The sequence below is a fragment of the Fistularia commersonii genome, chromosome 9 (assembly GCF_037954325.1).
Source record: "Fistularia commersonii isolate RoL2024-O1a breed Wild chromosome 9, RoL_Fcom_v1.0, whole genome shotgun sequence".
Lineage (NCBI taxonomy): Eukaryota > Metazoa > Chordata > Actinopteri > Syngnathiformes > Fistulariidae > Fistularia > Fistularia commersonii.
This window is the reverse complement of record NC_141292.1, coordinates 15,980,786-15,993,285: the sequence shown is the minus strand read 5'-3', so window position 1 is coordinate 15,993,285 and position 12,500 is coordinate 15,980,786. Positions and strand designations below refer to the sequence as shown.

General features: G+C 39.6%; 1 protein-coding gene across 1 annotated transcript in view; it reads right to left on the bottom strand.

Moving 5' to 3' along the window:
• Positions 1 to 1,175: 1,175 nt before the first annotated feature.
• LOC147231366 (G protein-coupled receptor kinase 5-like) overlaps positions 1,176 to 12,500 on the bottom strand; it is a 17,654-nt gene continuing 6,329 nt past the window's right edge. Inside the window, exons 4-16 of the mRNA XM_086152727.1 lie at positions 10,134 to 10,211; positions 9,942 to 10,039; positions 9,032 to 9,124; positions 8,888 to 8,951; positions 8,665 to 8,805; positions 8,387 to 8,577; positions 8,259 to 8,296; positions 6,748 to 6,837; positions 4,960 to 5,168; positions 3,113 to 3,250; positions 2,878 to 3,015; positions 1,705 to 1,836; positions 1,176 to 1,634 (exon numbers count right to left, since the gene is read on the bottom strand). Coding sequence (XP_086008853.1) covers positions 1,557 to 1,634; positions 1,705 to 1,836; positions 2,878 to 3,015; positions 3,113 to 3,250; positions 4,960 to 5,168; positions 6,748 to 6,837; positions 8,259 to 8,296; positions 8,387 to 8,577; positions 8,665 to 8,805; positions 8,888 to 8,951; positions 9,032 to 9,124; positions 9,942 to 10,039; positions 10,134 to 10,211 — 1,488 coding nt within the window. The 3' untranslated portion in view covers positions 1,176 to 1,556. The remainder of the gene's footprint in view (positions 1,635 to 1,704; positions 1,837 to 2,877; positions 3,016 to 3,112; positions 3,251 to 4,959; positions 5,169 to 6,747; positions 6,838 to 8,258; positions 8,297 to 8,386; positions 8,578 to 8,664; positions 8,806 to 8,887; positions 8,952 to 9,031; positions 9,125 to 9,941; positions 10,040 to 10,133; positions 10,212 to 12,500) is intronic.

Sequence of the window (12,500 nt, the reverse complement as noted above, 5' to 3'; positions counted from 1 at the left end):
GCATTCATTCATTTTTAATTTTTTTTAATACATTTTCACCCCTTGAATTTGATTTTTTTTTCACTTAATGGACAAATTGCACATTTTCAACCATATTTATCAATATAATTATTAACAGTAATTAGTTACAATTAGTCTGTAAATGATACGTTAGTTTTTATTATTCATTCATTCCTTCCTTTTTATAAAATAATAATTCACTCCGAATATAATTTTTTGCACTCAATGGACAAAATTCAAATAAATATTTCCAATCATATTCTATCGAAATTTATAATAAAAATTATAAGTGACAATTAGACCCTGTAGATGACATGCAATTTCTTTTATTGTTCATCCATTTTAATAATTTTTCACATCTTGATTTATTTATCTATTTATGTATTTATTTCTCTCAATGGACAAAATTATTTTTTTTCCAACCAGATAATATAATAATTATTTAAAATAAGTCTGTAGTTAAGATGCTAGTGTTTATTATTCATTCATTTTTAATTTTTCTAAATAATTTTTCACCCCTTGAATTTGATTTATTTTTTTCACTTTATGGACAAATCGCACATTTCATCCATATTTTATCAATATAATTATTAACAATAATTAAATATAATTTGTCTCTAGATGAGAAGCTATTTTTTTATTATTCATTCATTTTATTAATTTCACTCCTCGATTTTTTTTTTTGTACTCAATGAACAAAATAAAATTATTTCCAAACATATTTTATCAATATAATTATTAACAATTATTATATAAATTACTCTGTAAATAAGACGCTAGTTAATATTATTCATTTAGTTTTTTAAATAATTTTTCACTCCTTGAATTTGATTTTTTTCACTCAGTGGACAAAATGAAATATTTCCAACCATATTTTATCAATATAATTATTAACAATAAGTAGTTATAATAAATCTCTGTAGATGAGACGCTAGTTTTTATTATTCATTCATTCATTTTTAATTTATCACGCCTTGAATTTGTTGTTTTTACCCAACAGGTAAAATTAAATGAAATAATTAAATGAAAAAAAAAAAAATCCAACCATTTTTTTCAATATAATGATTAACACAACATTAAAAAAGCGCCTTCTGATCAGTTTTGTATTTAGAGTCAAGCCTATCTGGAATTCTTAACAGTATAAATCTAGGTATGACAGTCGCTCCAGGAAACGCTGGCGTGCCAACAACGTAAAAATAACGACTCGTAAAAATTACCTCGATCGCAGCCGCTAACACTTCCTGGAAAGATTAATAAAAATAGAAACTGGTGAATCACTAGCATGCTTCTAAAATTAGCATCGGTATGTTAGCACGCCCTGATCACACGGCGATCGGCCTCCTGCCTCGCCAAATATGGGAAAAAAATAAGCCATATTCTTCCTTTTTCTTTCTCTTTATTTGACTATAAAATCACCAGTAGCTTTACCAAACATTTTTTTAAATTATTATAAACAAAAAGGGGAACGCTAGTGCGTTTTAGCGCATCGGAACCGGAGAGTCTTCGGCTGAGTTCGACCCGCAAAGCGACGGGAAAGTCTTTCGCTCGGAAGGTGGCTAGTCGAGGACGGAGCTCATCGGCCCTTCGTTGGACACCAGGTTCTGCCTGCTCTCGTCCGATGCGTCCGAGTGATGCTGCGGGGCGGAGAAGAGTCGTCACGCCGCGTGATAAAACACACTCCGGGATGAGCGTCGGTCGGCTTACGTGTTTGCGGAAGATGCGTCGGAAGAGGCCACGCTTGGGGCTCATCGGGGCTTTGGACCAGTCCAGGTCCACGGTTCGGGATCCTTCCGGCCCGAAGGTGTTCAGCTCCGCGTAGCATCCCGTTTCTATCAGCTGCGAGGAAGTCGCAGAAGGGAGGGTTGAGTGACGGCGTCGCCGAGACGGTTTCTACCGTCGCCTGTCCGGCTCGAGACCGAACCCAATCTGGAATCCAGCTTGTGAGAGTTCTGTCAACCAATGGGGTCGCGTTCCCGTTCGCCAGTTGCCATCAGCCGCCCCCTGAACCCAAGAATTACGAGATGACCAATGGAGTTAGCGTCGGCAGATCCGTGCAGTCGCTAGGCTACAACGCAGGTTCCACAGAAGCACCCGGAACTGGAGACGGGGGCCAGTTGGAGGCAGGAAGCAGAAGACAGACATACAAGTCCGCTCGTTCTCGGACAGAACGGTTGGACAAAGTGTCCGGCTTCAATTTCGTTGGAGCCTCCTAATGCTAACCTTTTTAACTAAGCATTCCCGCCGCCAGCAAGGGATCACAGAAGGGTCTGATGTGACGCAAGCTTCTGCGACGTGCACCTTAAGCCAAACCGCCAAAGAAGAAGAGGAAGACGACATGGACAACAAGGAGATCGAAGCTGCCGCACCGGAGTATTATTCATCAACTATCGTTGATGCTAGCTTGGTAGCTACCTAGCTTGGTATTTATTTTGGGCCAAATTATCCACGTTCCTCTGCTGCCCCTCTAGAGCATAGCAGGCCAGAAGAGCTCGGACCTCCTCGCCGCTCCATTTTGACACAAGAAAACGGCTAACAGGAAATAGCGTGAGCGGTATCTAGCTAGTGAGTTCCCTTGGAACCGTCAAACGACCCCGCCTCGGAGCTGGAGCCAAAATGGTTCCTGCTTCCTTGACCATGTGAACCTACAAAGGACCGGTCTACTTCCCTGAAAGGTGCTCATGCTGACGCCATCTAAGGGCGGTGCAATGGAAGAGGTTACGTGACTCGTGGAGCTCGTTTCTGTCAAGTCAGTAACTCAAGCCGGTTGGTGGCTGGAATGTCAGTCAACTGGTAAATTGACTTTCGCCCGTCGGCTCAACCCGTCTCCTCCTCTGTAACTTCCCGATGGCCCGAAGCTGCGACGTTGCACCAACGCACCTCGTTCTGCCAGGTGGTTGCGACCCTGCCGGTGTTGAACTCGGAGTAGAAGTGGCTGTCGAGCTGGTTCAGGACCACGCCCCTCACCGCAGAGAACTCATCGATGTCGTAGACGTCGCTGCAGTAAACCAGCCGGGGCTGCAAGGGGAAGGGGAGGGTACGTCACCTGGTCATTATGGCCCACTAACTTAGGCTACGTCCCTTTTTTGTGCACGGTTGTGTCGAGGGTACTTGCATCGGGTTTGAACGGCGGCTCCACCAGCCCCGCCTCCAGCATCCTGAAGTTGATGGACTTGAAGAAGCGATGGGACTGGACTTCCATCCAGCCGGCGGCGCGGCAGCCCAGCCGCCGCTCCGGGTATTTGGCTAGCAGCTAGGAGGAGCGGCGGCATGTTAGCATTAGCCGCGGTCAGAACATAACTTCAGATATTCTCAACTTCCTGTCACATTTCCTGCTCCGTGTAGTCGTGACGGTGTTGGACGCTATTGGAGTATTGAAAATATGAATTAAATACAAAAAGATTGTGTGATTACAAGGCTAATGTTTTGCTGTGCGTTTAGAAGATACAAGAAAAAAACAGCTGATTGGAACACGGATAGATGGTTAAAGATGAGTTACGACACCATTCCGAGACGGACGACCATTCATTCATTCATTCATTCATACATCACATGGATCATGTGATGGTCGTAGACAACAATTCACTCTTCATTTAGACACTAATGTTCACTCTCATACACACATATAAATATACAGCAACCATTCATCCATTCATTCTTTCCTTCACGCAAACTGAGAATTTGCAACTTTGCTCTCATTCACATGAAGACATAAAAGCATTCATTCACTCACATGGATAGACATTGATTAATTCACATGTATTAACACACATTCACTCGGTCATTCATTTATTCATTCGTTCATTCATACGTTTAGAAATACAACTATTTAATCATTCATTTGTTCATTCATTCATGCACATGTATTAACATACAACCATTCACTCATTCATTCATTTATTCACATGTTTAGACATTCATTCATTCTTTCATATGTATAGACATCAACCATTCATTTATTCATTCACATGGTTAGACATTCGTTAATTCATATTGGTAGGCATACATTAATCCATTCATTTATTCACATGTATTAATTCACATGTATTAACATTCAACCATTCACTCATTTATTCCGTCATTACCATGTATAGACATTAATTCATATCTATGGACATACATTCATTCATTAATTCATTCACTCACATGTATAGACATTCATTCATTCACATGTATTAACATACATCCACTCAGTCATTCATTCATTCATATGTTTAGAAGTACAACTATTCATTCATTCACTTGTATTGACATTCATTCATTTACATGTATAAACATACATTCATTCAATAATAGGTATTAACATACAACCATTCACTCATTCATTCATTAACACATTCTTATGTCTAGCCATTCATTCATGCACATATACTGACATTCATTCATTCATTCACATATATTGACATTCATTCATTCACATGTATAGACATACAACCATTCATTCAGATGTTTAGACATTGATATAATGTTTAGATATTGATAGACATACATGCATTCATTCATTCACATGTATTTACGTACAACCATTCATTCATTCATTCACATGTATTTACATACAACCATTCATTCATTCATTCATTCACATGTATTTACATACAACCATTCATTCATTCATTCACATGTATTTACATACAACCATTCATACATTCACTCATTCCCATGTATAGACATTCATTCATTCACATGTATAGACGTTCATTCATTCACATGTATTTACATACAACCATTCACACATTCACTCATTCCCATGTTTAGACATTCATTCATTCACATGTATAGACATACATTCATCCATTCATTCATTCACACGTCCATCATGTGCTTCATGAATTCCTCGCGATACGTGTTGAAGACCATATTAAGATCGTTCCTGGGCGACAGATTCCTATCTCTTTTTTCTTTTTACCCATAATCACCACATGCAGCTCTTTCAATGACGCCGTCCTCGGTGTGACCACTGACCTGGGAACAGACGTCTTTGGCCGCCGCGCCGAACTTGTCTCCGAACTGCAGCCGCTGGCCGAGCGTCCGCCGCTGCATCTCCGGCGTGGACGGACGTTCCCCTCGCGCTCGCAGCGGCGGCTCCCCCGCCGTCATCTCGTAGATGAGGCAGCCGAGGCCCCACCAGTCGGCGCTGGTCCCGTAAAAGTCGTGGGCCATCACCTCCGGAGCTGCACGCATGGAGGAGCTGCGTTATTTACATTTTCTGATGTTCTACTGGGGAGTTTTCTCCATGCGTTTTGGAATTTTAGGCAATTTTTACAACCGTACAGGGAATTTTTTTATGACCAGATGTTTTGCTCCTTTTCTTGGATTATTTTTTTAGATTTTTTTTTGTTTTTGTTTCAACAATTTGTCCTGTGTTTTTGTTTTTTAAATTGCGATACAAAATCATACATTTGTATTCTTTTTCACCCCTCCTTTTGGAGTTTTAGGTATAAATTCTGTGAACGTAACATGCTGTTTCTCTGGAAAAGTTTCCCTAATTTAGGTACTTTTCATTCATTCATTCATTATCTATCATTCACAGTTGCATCGCAACATACAAACATTTAGTAGGTCGTACATCGTAGCAACATGCCACCATTCATTCACTCATTCATTCACATATAGAGATATAGCCAGTCATTCATATTATAGCATCATACAAACATTCACTCATTGATGTCATAGAGACATAAGTTCATTCACTCGTTCATCCAAAAGTCATTTAAATACACTCATTCACTCATTCATACATCATAGCAACATGCTACCACTCATTCATTTACATATAAAGAAATAGCCATTCATTCATTTGCATGTCAAAGCAACATATAGATATTCATTCATTTATGCATGTAATAGCAGCATACAAATGTTTACACACAGCATAGCAACGTACTATCGTTCATTCATTCATTCATCCAAAAGTCGTATTGACATACAGCAATTCACTCATTCATTTACATATAGAGACATAGCCTGTTATTCATTCATATCATAGCAGCATACAAAAATTCACTCATTCATACATCGTAGCAACATGCTACCAATCATTCATTTACATATAGAGATAAAGCCATTCATTCATTCATATTATTGCAGCATATAAACATTCACTCATTCATATGTCAAAGAGACATAAGTTCATTCATTCAAAAGTCATGTAGATAAATACACCCATTCACTCATTCATACATCATAGCAACATGCTACCATTCATTCACTTATTCATTTACATAAAGGAATATAGCCAGTCATTCATTCATATCATAGCAGCATATAAAAATTCACTCATTCATTTAAAAGTCATATAAATACACCCATTCTCTCATTCGTACATCGTAGCAACATGCTACCATTCATTCACTTATTCATTTACATATAGAGATAAAGCCATTCATTCATTCATGTCTTAGCAGCATACAAATGTGCACACACAGCATAGCAACATGCTACCGTTCATTCATTCATTCAAAAGTCATATTTACATACAGCAATTCACTCTTTCATTCACATCATAGCAGCTACAAACATCCACTCATTCATAGCAACATGCTACCATTCATTCATTCATTCACATATAGCGATATATATCTCTTTATGTTCCAGTCACTCATTCATTTACATGTCAAAGCAACATACGGTCATTCATTCCTTCACGTCATAGCGGCGTACAAACATTCATTCCTTCCTACGTCACAGAGACATCCATTCATTCACTCCTTCAGGTGTGAGAGAGCTTCAGTGTTGAGGCGTTGGACTCACCCATGTAGCCCAGCGTTCCCACCCTGCCTCGCACCACCTTCTCCTCGCCCAGCCTCACCGCCAGGCCCAGGTCCGAGATGCGGATGTGTCCTGGCGGAGGAACACCGGGACCAAAAAAAAAACAAACAAAAGCAGCTTTTTTTACATCCCGACTCCACGGTTCACCTCCCGAGAAAGACGCCGGAACTTTCCTCCGCCCCTTGTTGCCATGCCGACGAAACCCGGGCACGCCAGCACCTCCGCCGACGGGCCGAGGACGAAACCCCGGGACCGAAGCCGAGCGGTGAACGAGTGAGTAGATGAGCAAGTTAATGATTGGATCGAGCGAGTGAGTAAATGGATGAATGAGTGAGTGAATGAGTGAATGAATGAATGAACAAGTGAATGAGTGAGGGAGCAAATGAGCGAATGAATGATTAAATCTGCGAATGAATGCGTGAACAGGTGAGCGAATGAATGAAAAAGTGAGTGAGTGAATAAGTGAGTGAGCGAATGAACGAATGAATGAGCAAATGAATGAATGACTGAGTGAGCGGATGAATGAATAAGTGAATGAATGAGTGAATGAGTGAGGGAGCAAATGAGCGACTAAACGATTAATAGAATGAATGAATAAATAAATGGATTAATTGAATGAATGAATGAATGAATGTGTGAGTGTATGAATGAAAAAGTGAGCCAGTGAATTAGTGAGTGAGGGAGCTGATGAATAAATGGGCGAGCGAGTGAATGACTAATTGAATGAATAAATGAATGAATGAATGAATGAGTGAATGAATGAGTTAACAAGTGAATGAGTGAGTAAGTGAATGGGCGAATGAATGAATGAGTGAACAAAATAATTAAAAAGTGATCGAGTGAATGAGCAAATGAATGATGAATTAAATGAATGAATGAATGAATAAATGATTGAACAAGTGAATGAGTGAGGGAGCGACTGAATGAACGAATGAAAGAGTGAACAAATGAATGAAAAGGTGAGCAAGTGAATGAATGAATTAATGATTAATTGAATGAATGAATGAGTGAGTGAATGATTGAATGAAAAAGTGAGCAAATGAATGAATGAATGAGTGAGTGAGGGAGCAAATGAGCAAGTGAAGAAGTGAGTGAGTAAATGAACAGATGAATAAATGAATGAACAAATAAATGAATGAGTGGACAAGTGAATGAGTGAGGGAGCGACTGAATGAATGAATGAACGTGTCAACAAATGAACGAAAAGGTGAGCGAGTGAATGAACGAATCAATGATTAATTGAATGAATGAATGAATGAATAGATGAGCGAGTGAATGTGTGAATGAGCAAGTGAATGATTTATTGAATGAATGAATGAGTGAACAAGTGAATGAATGAAGGATTAATTGATTGAATGAATGAATGAAAAAGTGAGTGAGTGAATGAGTGAGTTTCTAAGTGTGTGAAAGAGTGAAAGAGTGAGTGTGTGAATGAATGAGTGAATCGCAGGAGTCCAGCTCTTAAAGCCGCTGGCGTGTCCGGCGGGTCGTACCATTATCGTCCAGCAGAATATTCTCCGGCTTCAAATCCCTAAAACAGACAGTTTTGTTTTTTTTTCACGTATGTTTTTTTTTTTTTTTCCAGAACGCCGGTGGTCTGTCGCCACGGCGACCCTCTCACCTGTAGACGATGGACTTCTGGTGCAGGTGGACGAGTCCGCAGCAAACCTCCGCGGCGTAGAAGGCCACCCTCTGGTGGTCCAGCCCGGGTTCCCCCAGGTTGTAGATGTGATAGCGCAGGTCGCCGCCGCTCATCATGGTGAGGACCATGCAGAGCGCGTGCTTGGTCTCGTAGGCGCACGCCAGGTTCACCTGAGGGACGCCCGGGTGTCGCCCCCGGCAACGGTTAAAAGCCAACGCCGGAGAAACGACCCGCGAAACGGCGGCGGGCGCGTTTACCACGAATCGACTGTGGAGGCTCTCCAGGATCTGCTTCTCGTTGAGCGCCATGGACTCGCACTTCCTCTTCTTCACGTGGGTCTTCTCCAGCTTCTTGCAGGCGTACATCATCCCCGTGGCTCGCACCTGGCAAGCCCACACCTTCACACACACACACACACACACACACACACACACACACTCAATCCCTGTCGGCGTTATGAACGGGTGAATTCCGGCTCACCTCTCCGAAGCCGCCCTTCCCCAGCAGGCGGTACTGTCGGAAATCGTGCTTTGTGATTGGCTGCCTGCGAGAAAATAAAAAACATTCATTCCGATCGCCCGGCGCCGCTTCCTGGATTTGCTGTCGATTATGGGATGGACGAACCTCTCCAGCATCTTCCACTGCAGGAAGCGGTCGAAGAACATGCTGCTCTGGTACTCCTGGAAGGGTTCCCCGCCCAGGTGTCGGTGCAGGTCTCTGCGGAGCAAAGCCACGGCGGCCATTACTGCTCAAGCCCCGCCCACATCCGTGACCCGCCGTGATGGGATGCTAACAGACTGCTAACTGACTGCTAACTGACTGCTAACTGACTGCTAACAGACTGCTAACTGACTGCTAACAGACTGCTAACAGACTGCTAACTGACTGCTAACCGACTGCTAACTGACTGCTAACTGACTGCTAACTGACTGCTAACTGACTGCTAACAGACTGCTAACAGACTGCTAACAGACTGCTAACAGGCTGGTGTTGACTTCAATGAACCTGCTGAGTTCCTGGAGGGAACCAAAGAAGGAGAACATGGGGGGAACCAAGGTAGGAGAACATTGAGGAGACCCAAGAGGGTGAACATGGAGAAACCAAAGAAGAGGAACATGGAAGGAACCTAAGAAGGTGAGCATGGAGAGAACCAAGAAGGAGAACATGGAGGGAACCAGCGTAGGAGAACTTGGAGGGAACCCAAGAAGGAGATGATGGGAAGAACCCAAGAAGGAGACCATGGAGAGAACCAAGGGAGGAGAACATTGAGAAACCAAAAAAGGAGAACATGGAGGGAACCCAAGAAGGGGAAAATGGAGGGAACCTAAGGAAGGAGATGATGGGAAGAACCCAAGTGGGAGAACATGGAGGGAACCAAGGTAGGAGAACATGTGGAGAACCCAAGAAGAAGAACATGGAGAAACCAAAGAAGGAGAACATGGAGGGAACAAAGGTAGGAGACCATGGAGGGAACCAAGGTAGGAGAACATGTGGAGAACCCAGGAGTGAGAACTTGTTGTGAGGGCTGACTCACTCCCTGCAGGCCTTGAAGACATCTCTATACGGATTTTGGTCCAGAAGCTCCTGGCAGCTATGCAGATGTTTGGACATGATGGACACCAGCTGCCTGGACTGTAGAGAAACAGGAAGTCACACACACACACACACACACACACACACACCAAGGGAAACATCTGGAAGGTTGGAGTGGAGATCAGGGTCCCACCTGAGGGAGGAGGAAGTCGCAGATGATTCTGAGGCCGAAGTCTCTTCGCTCCTCGTCGGCCTTCGTCTCAAACGCTTCCTGGAGAAACAAGTATGTTTGATTTACTTCTTTTAATTGTCATCATCATCATCATTATTATTATTATTTGTGGTAGTATTATTATTATTATTATTAATATTAAAATACTATTATTACTATTATCCTCATCATAACCATTATGATGGTTATTTTAATCATTAGAATTAAAATGCTATAATTACTATTATCCTCTTCATAACAATTAATATTATTATTTGCATGTTTATTACTGTTATTTTTTTCTGTTAGGATTAAAATACTATAACAACTAGTATATACATCATAACCATTATTATTATTATTATTATTATTATTATTATTGTTGTTGTTGTTGTTGTTGTTGTTGTTATTATTATTATTGTTATTTTTATTATATATACCATCATTATTATTACTATTGTTGTTGTTTTTGTTGTTGCTATCATTATTATTGTTGTTGTTGTTGTTGTTGTTGTTGTTATTGTTATTATTATTGTTGTTGTTCTTGTTGTTGTTATTGTTATTATTATTGTTGTTGTTCTTGTTGTTGTTATGATTGTTGGTGGTTGTTGGAGGATTGTTGGTAATGGTGATGATTGTTGATATTTTTATTACAATTAAAATGCTACAATTACAATTGTCCTCATCACAAACATTATTAGTAGTATTATTGTAATTTTTGTTGTTTTTTACTATTACTATCAATACTAACGACATTATTGATTTTAGTAGTAATTGTGTGATTATCATTACTCATCATTATTATGATGATGATCATCAGGATGATTATTATTATTACTGTCATCATTAAAATAATTATTATGACTATAAGAACATTCACCCTCTCACTAACACGTGACTGTGACGACATTTAACGCCTTTAAATGCAAACTTTGATGGGCGAATCAGCGTTATTTACTGGTAGATGAGAGGGTGAACAGCTGATTATATGAATATTTATGGTGAATGTTGTCTATTTCTATATAAAGAATGAATAATGAATGGACGATATGAATGAGAGGGTGAATATACATACTATATACAGGACTGTCTCCGAAAATTAGAATATTGTGATAAAGTTCTTTATCTTCTGTAATGCAATTACAAAAATAAAAATGTCATACATTCTGGATTCATTACAAATCAACTGAAATATTGCGAGCCTTTTATTATTTTAATATTGCTGAGTGATCTCAAGAATATCATGAAAAAGTCATTTTTGTTTTTTTCATTGCATTACAGAAGATAAAGAACTTTATCACAATATTCTAATTTTCTGAGACACTCCTGTAAGGTCAATGGTGAGTTTCCCTATATAAAGAATGAACAAATGAAGGGATGCGTATCGATATAATGTGTGTATGAGAGGGTGAATGTTGAATGTTTCCATAATTATATGTCTATATAAGTTAAATGTTGTGCTTGTTTCTATATAAAGAATGAATGAATGAATGGTTGTATGACTTTATAATGTGTGAATGAGAAGGTGAATATTGAATGTTTCCATTTATGTTACAAATGAGAGGGTGACAGGTTGGATGTTCCCATAATTGTATGTCTATATAAGTTAAATTGTTGTTTGTTTCTATATAACAATAGTATTTTTGTTTGTTTCTATATAAAGAATGAATGAGTGAATGGTTGTATAACTATATAATGTGTGAATGAGAGGGTGAATGGTTGAATGTTTCCAAATATGTTACAAATGAGAGGGTGAAGGATTCGATGTCTATATAAGGTGAATTTGTATGTTTCTATATTGAGTATGGATGGATGGTTGTAAGACTACGTGAATGAGAGGGTGAATGTTGAATAAGGTAATTTTGTGTGTATCTATACATATAATGAATGAATGGATGGTTGTATGACTTTATGAATGAGAGGGTGAAGAGTTGGATGACTATATAAGGTGAACATGTGTGTCCCTATATAAAGAATGAATGAATGAATAGATGAATGAATGAATGTTCATATAACTATAATGTGTGAATGAGAGTTGAATGAGAATGAATGGTTGTATGTCTATATAAGGTGAATTTGTATGTTTCTATATAAAGAATGAATGAATGAATGAATGGTTGTGTGACTATATAATGTATGAATGAGAGGGTTAATGTTGAATAAGGTAATTTTGTGTGTATCTATATATAGTATGAATGGATGGTTATATGACTATATGAATGAGAGGGTGAAGAGTTGGATGACTTTATAAGGTGAACGGTGTGTGTCCCTATATAAAGAATGAATGAATGGATGCATGATGATATAATGTGTGTATGAGAGGGTGAATGTTCAATGTTTCCATAATTG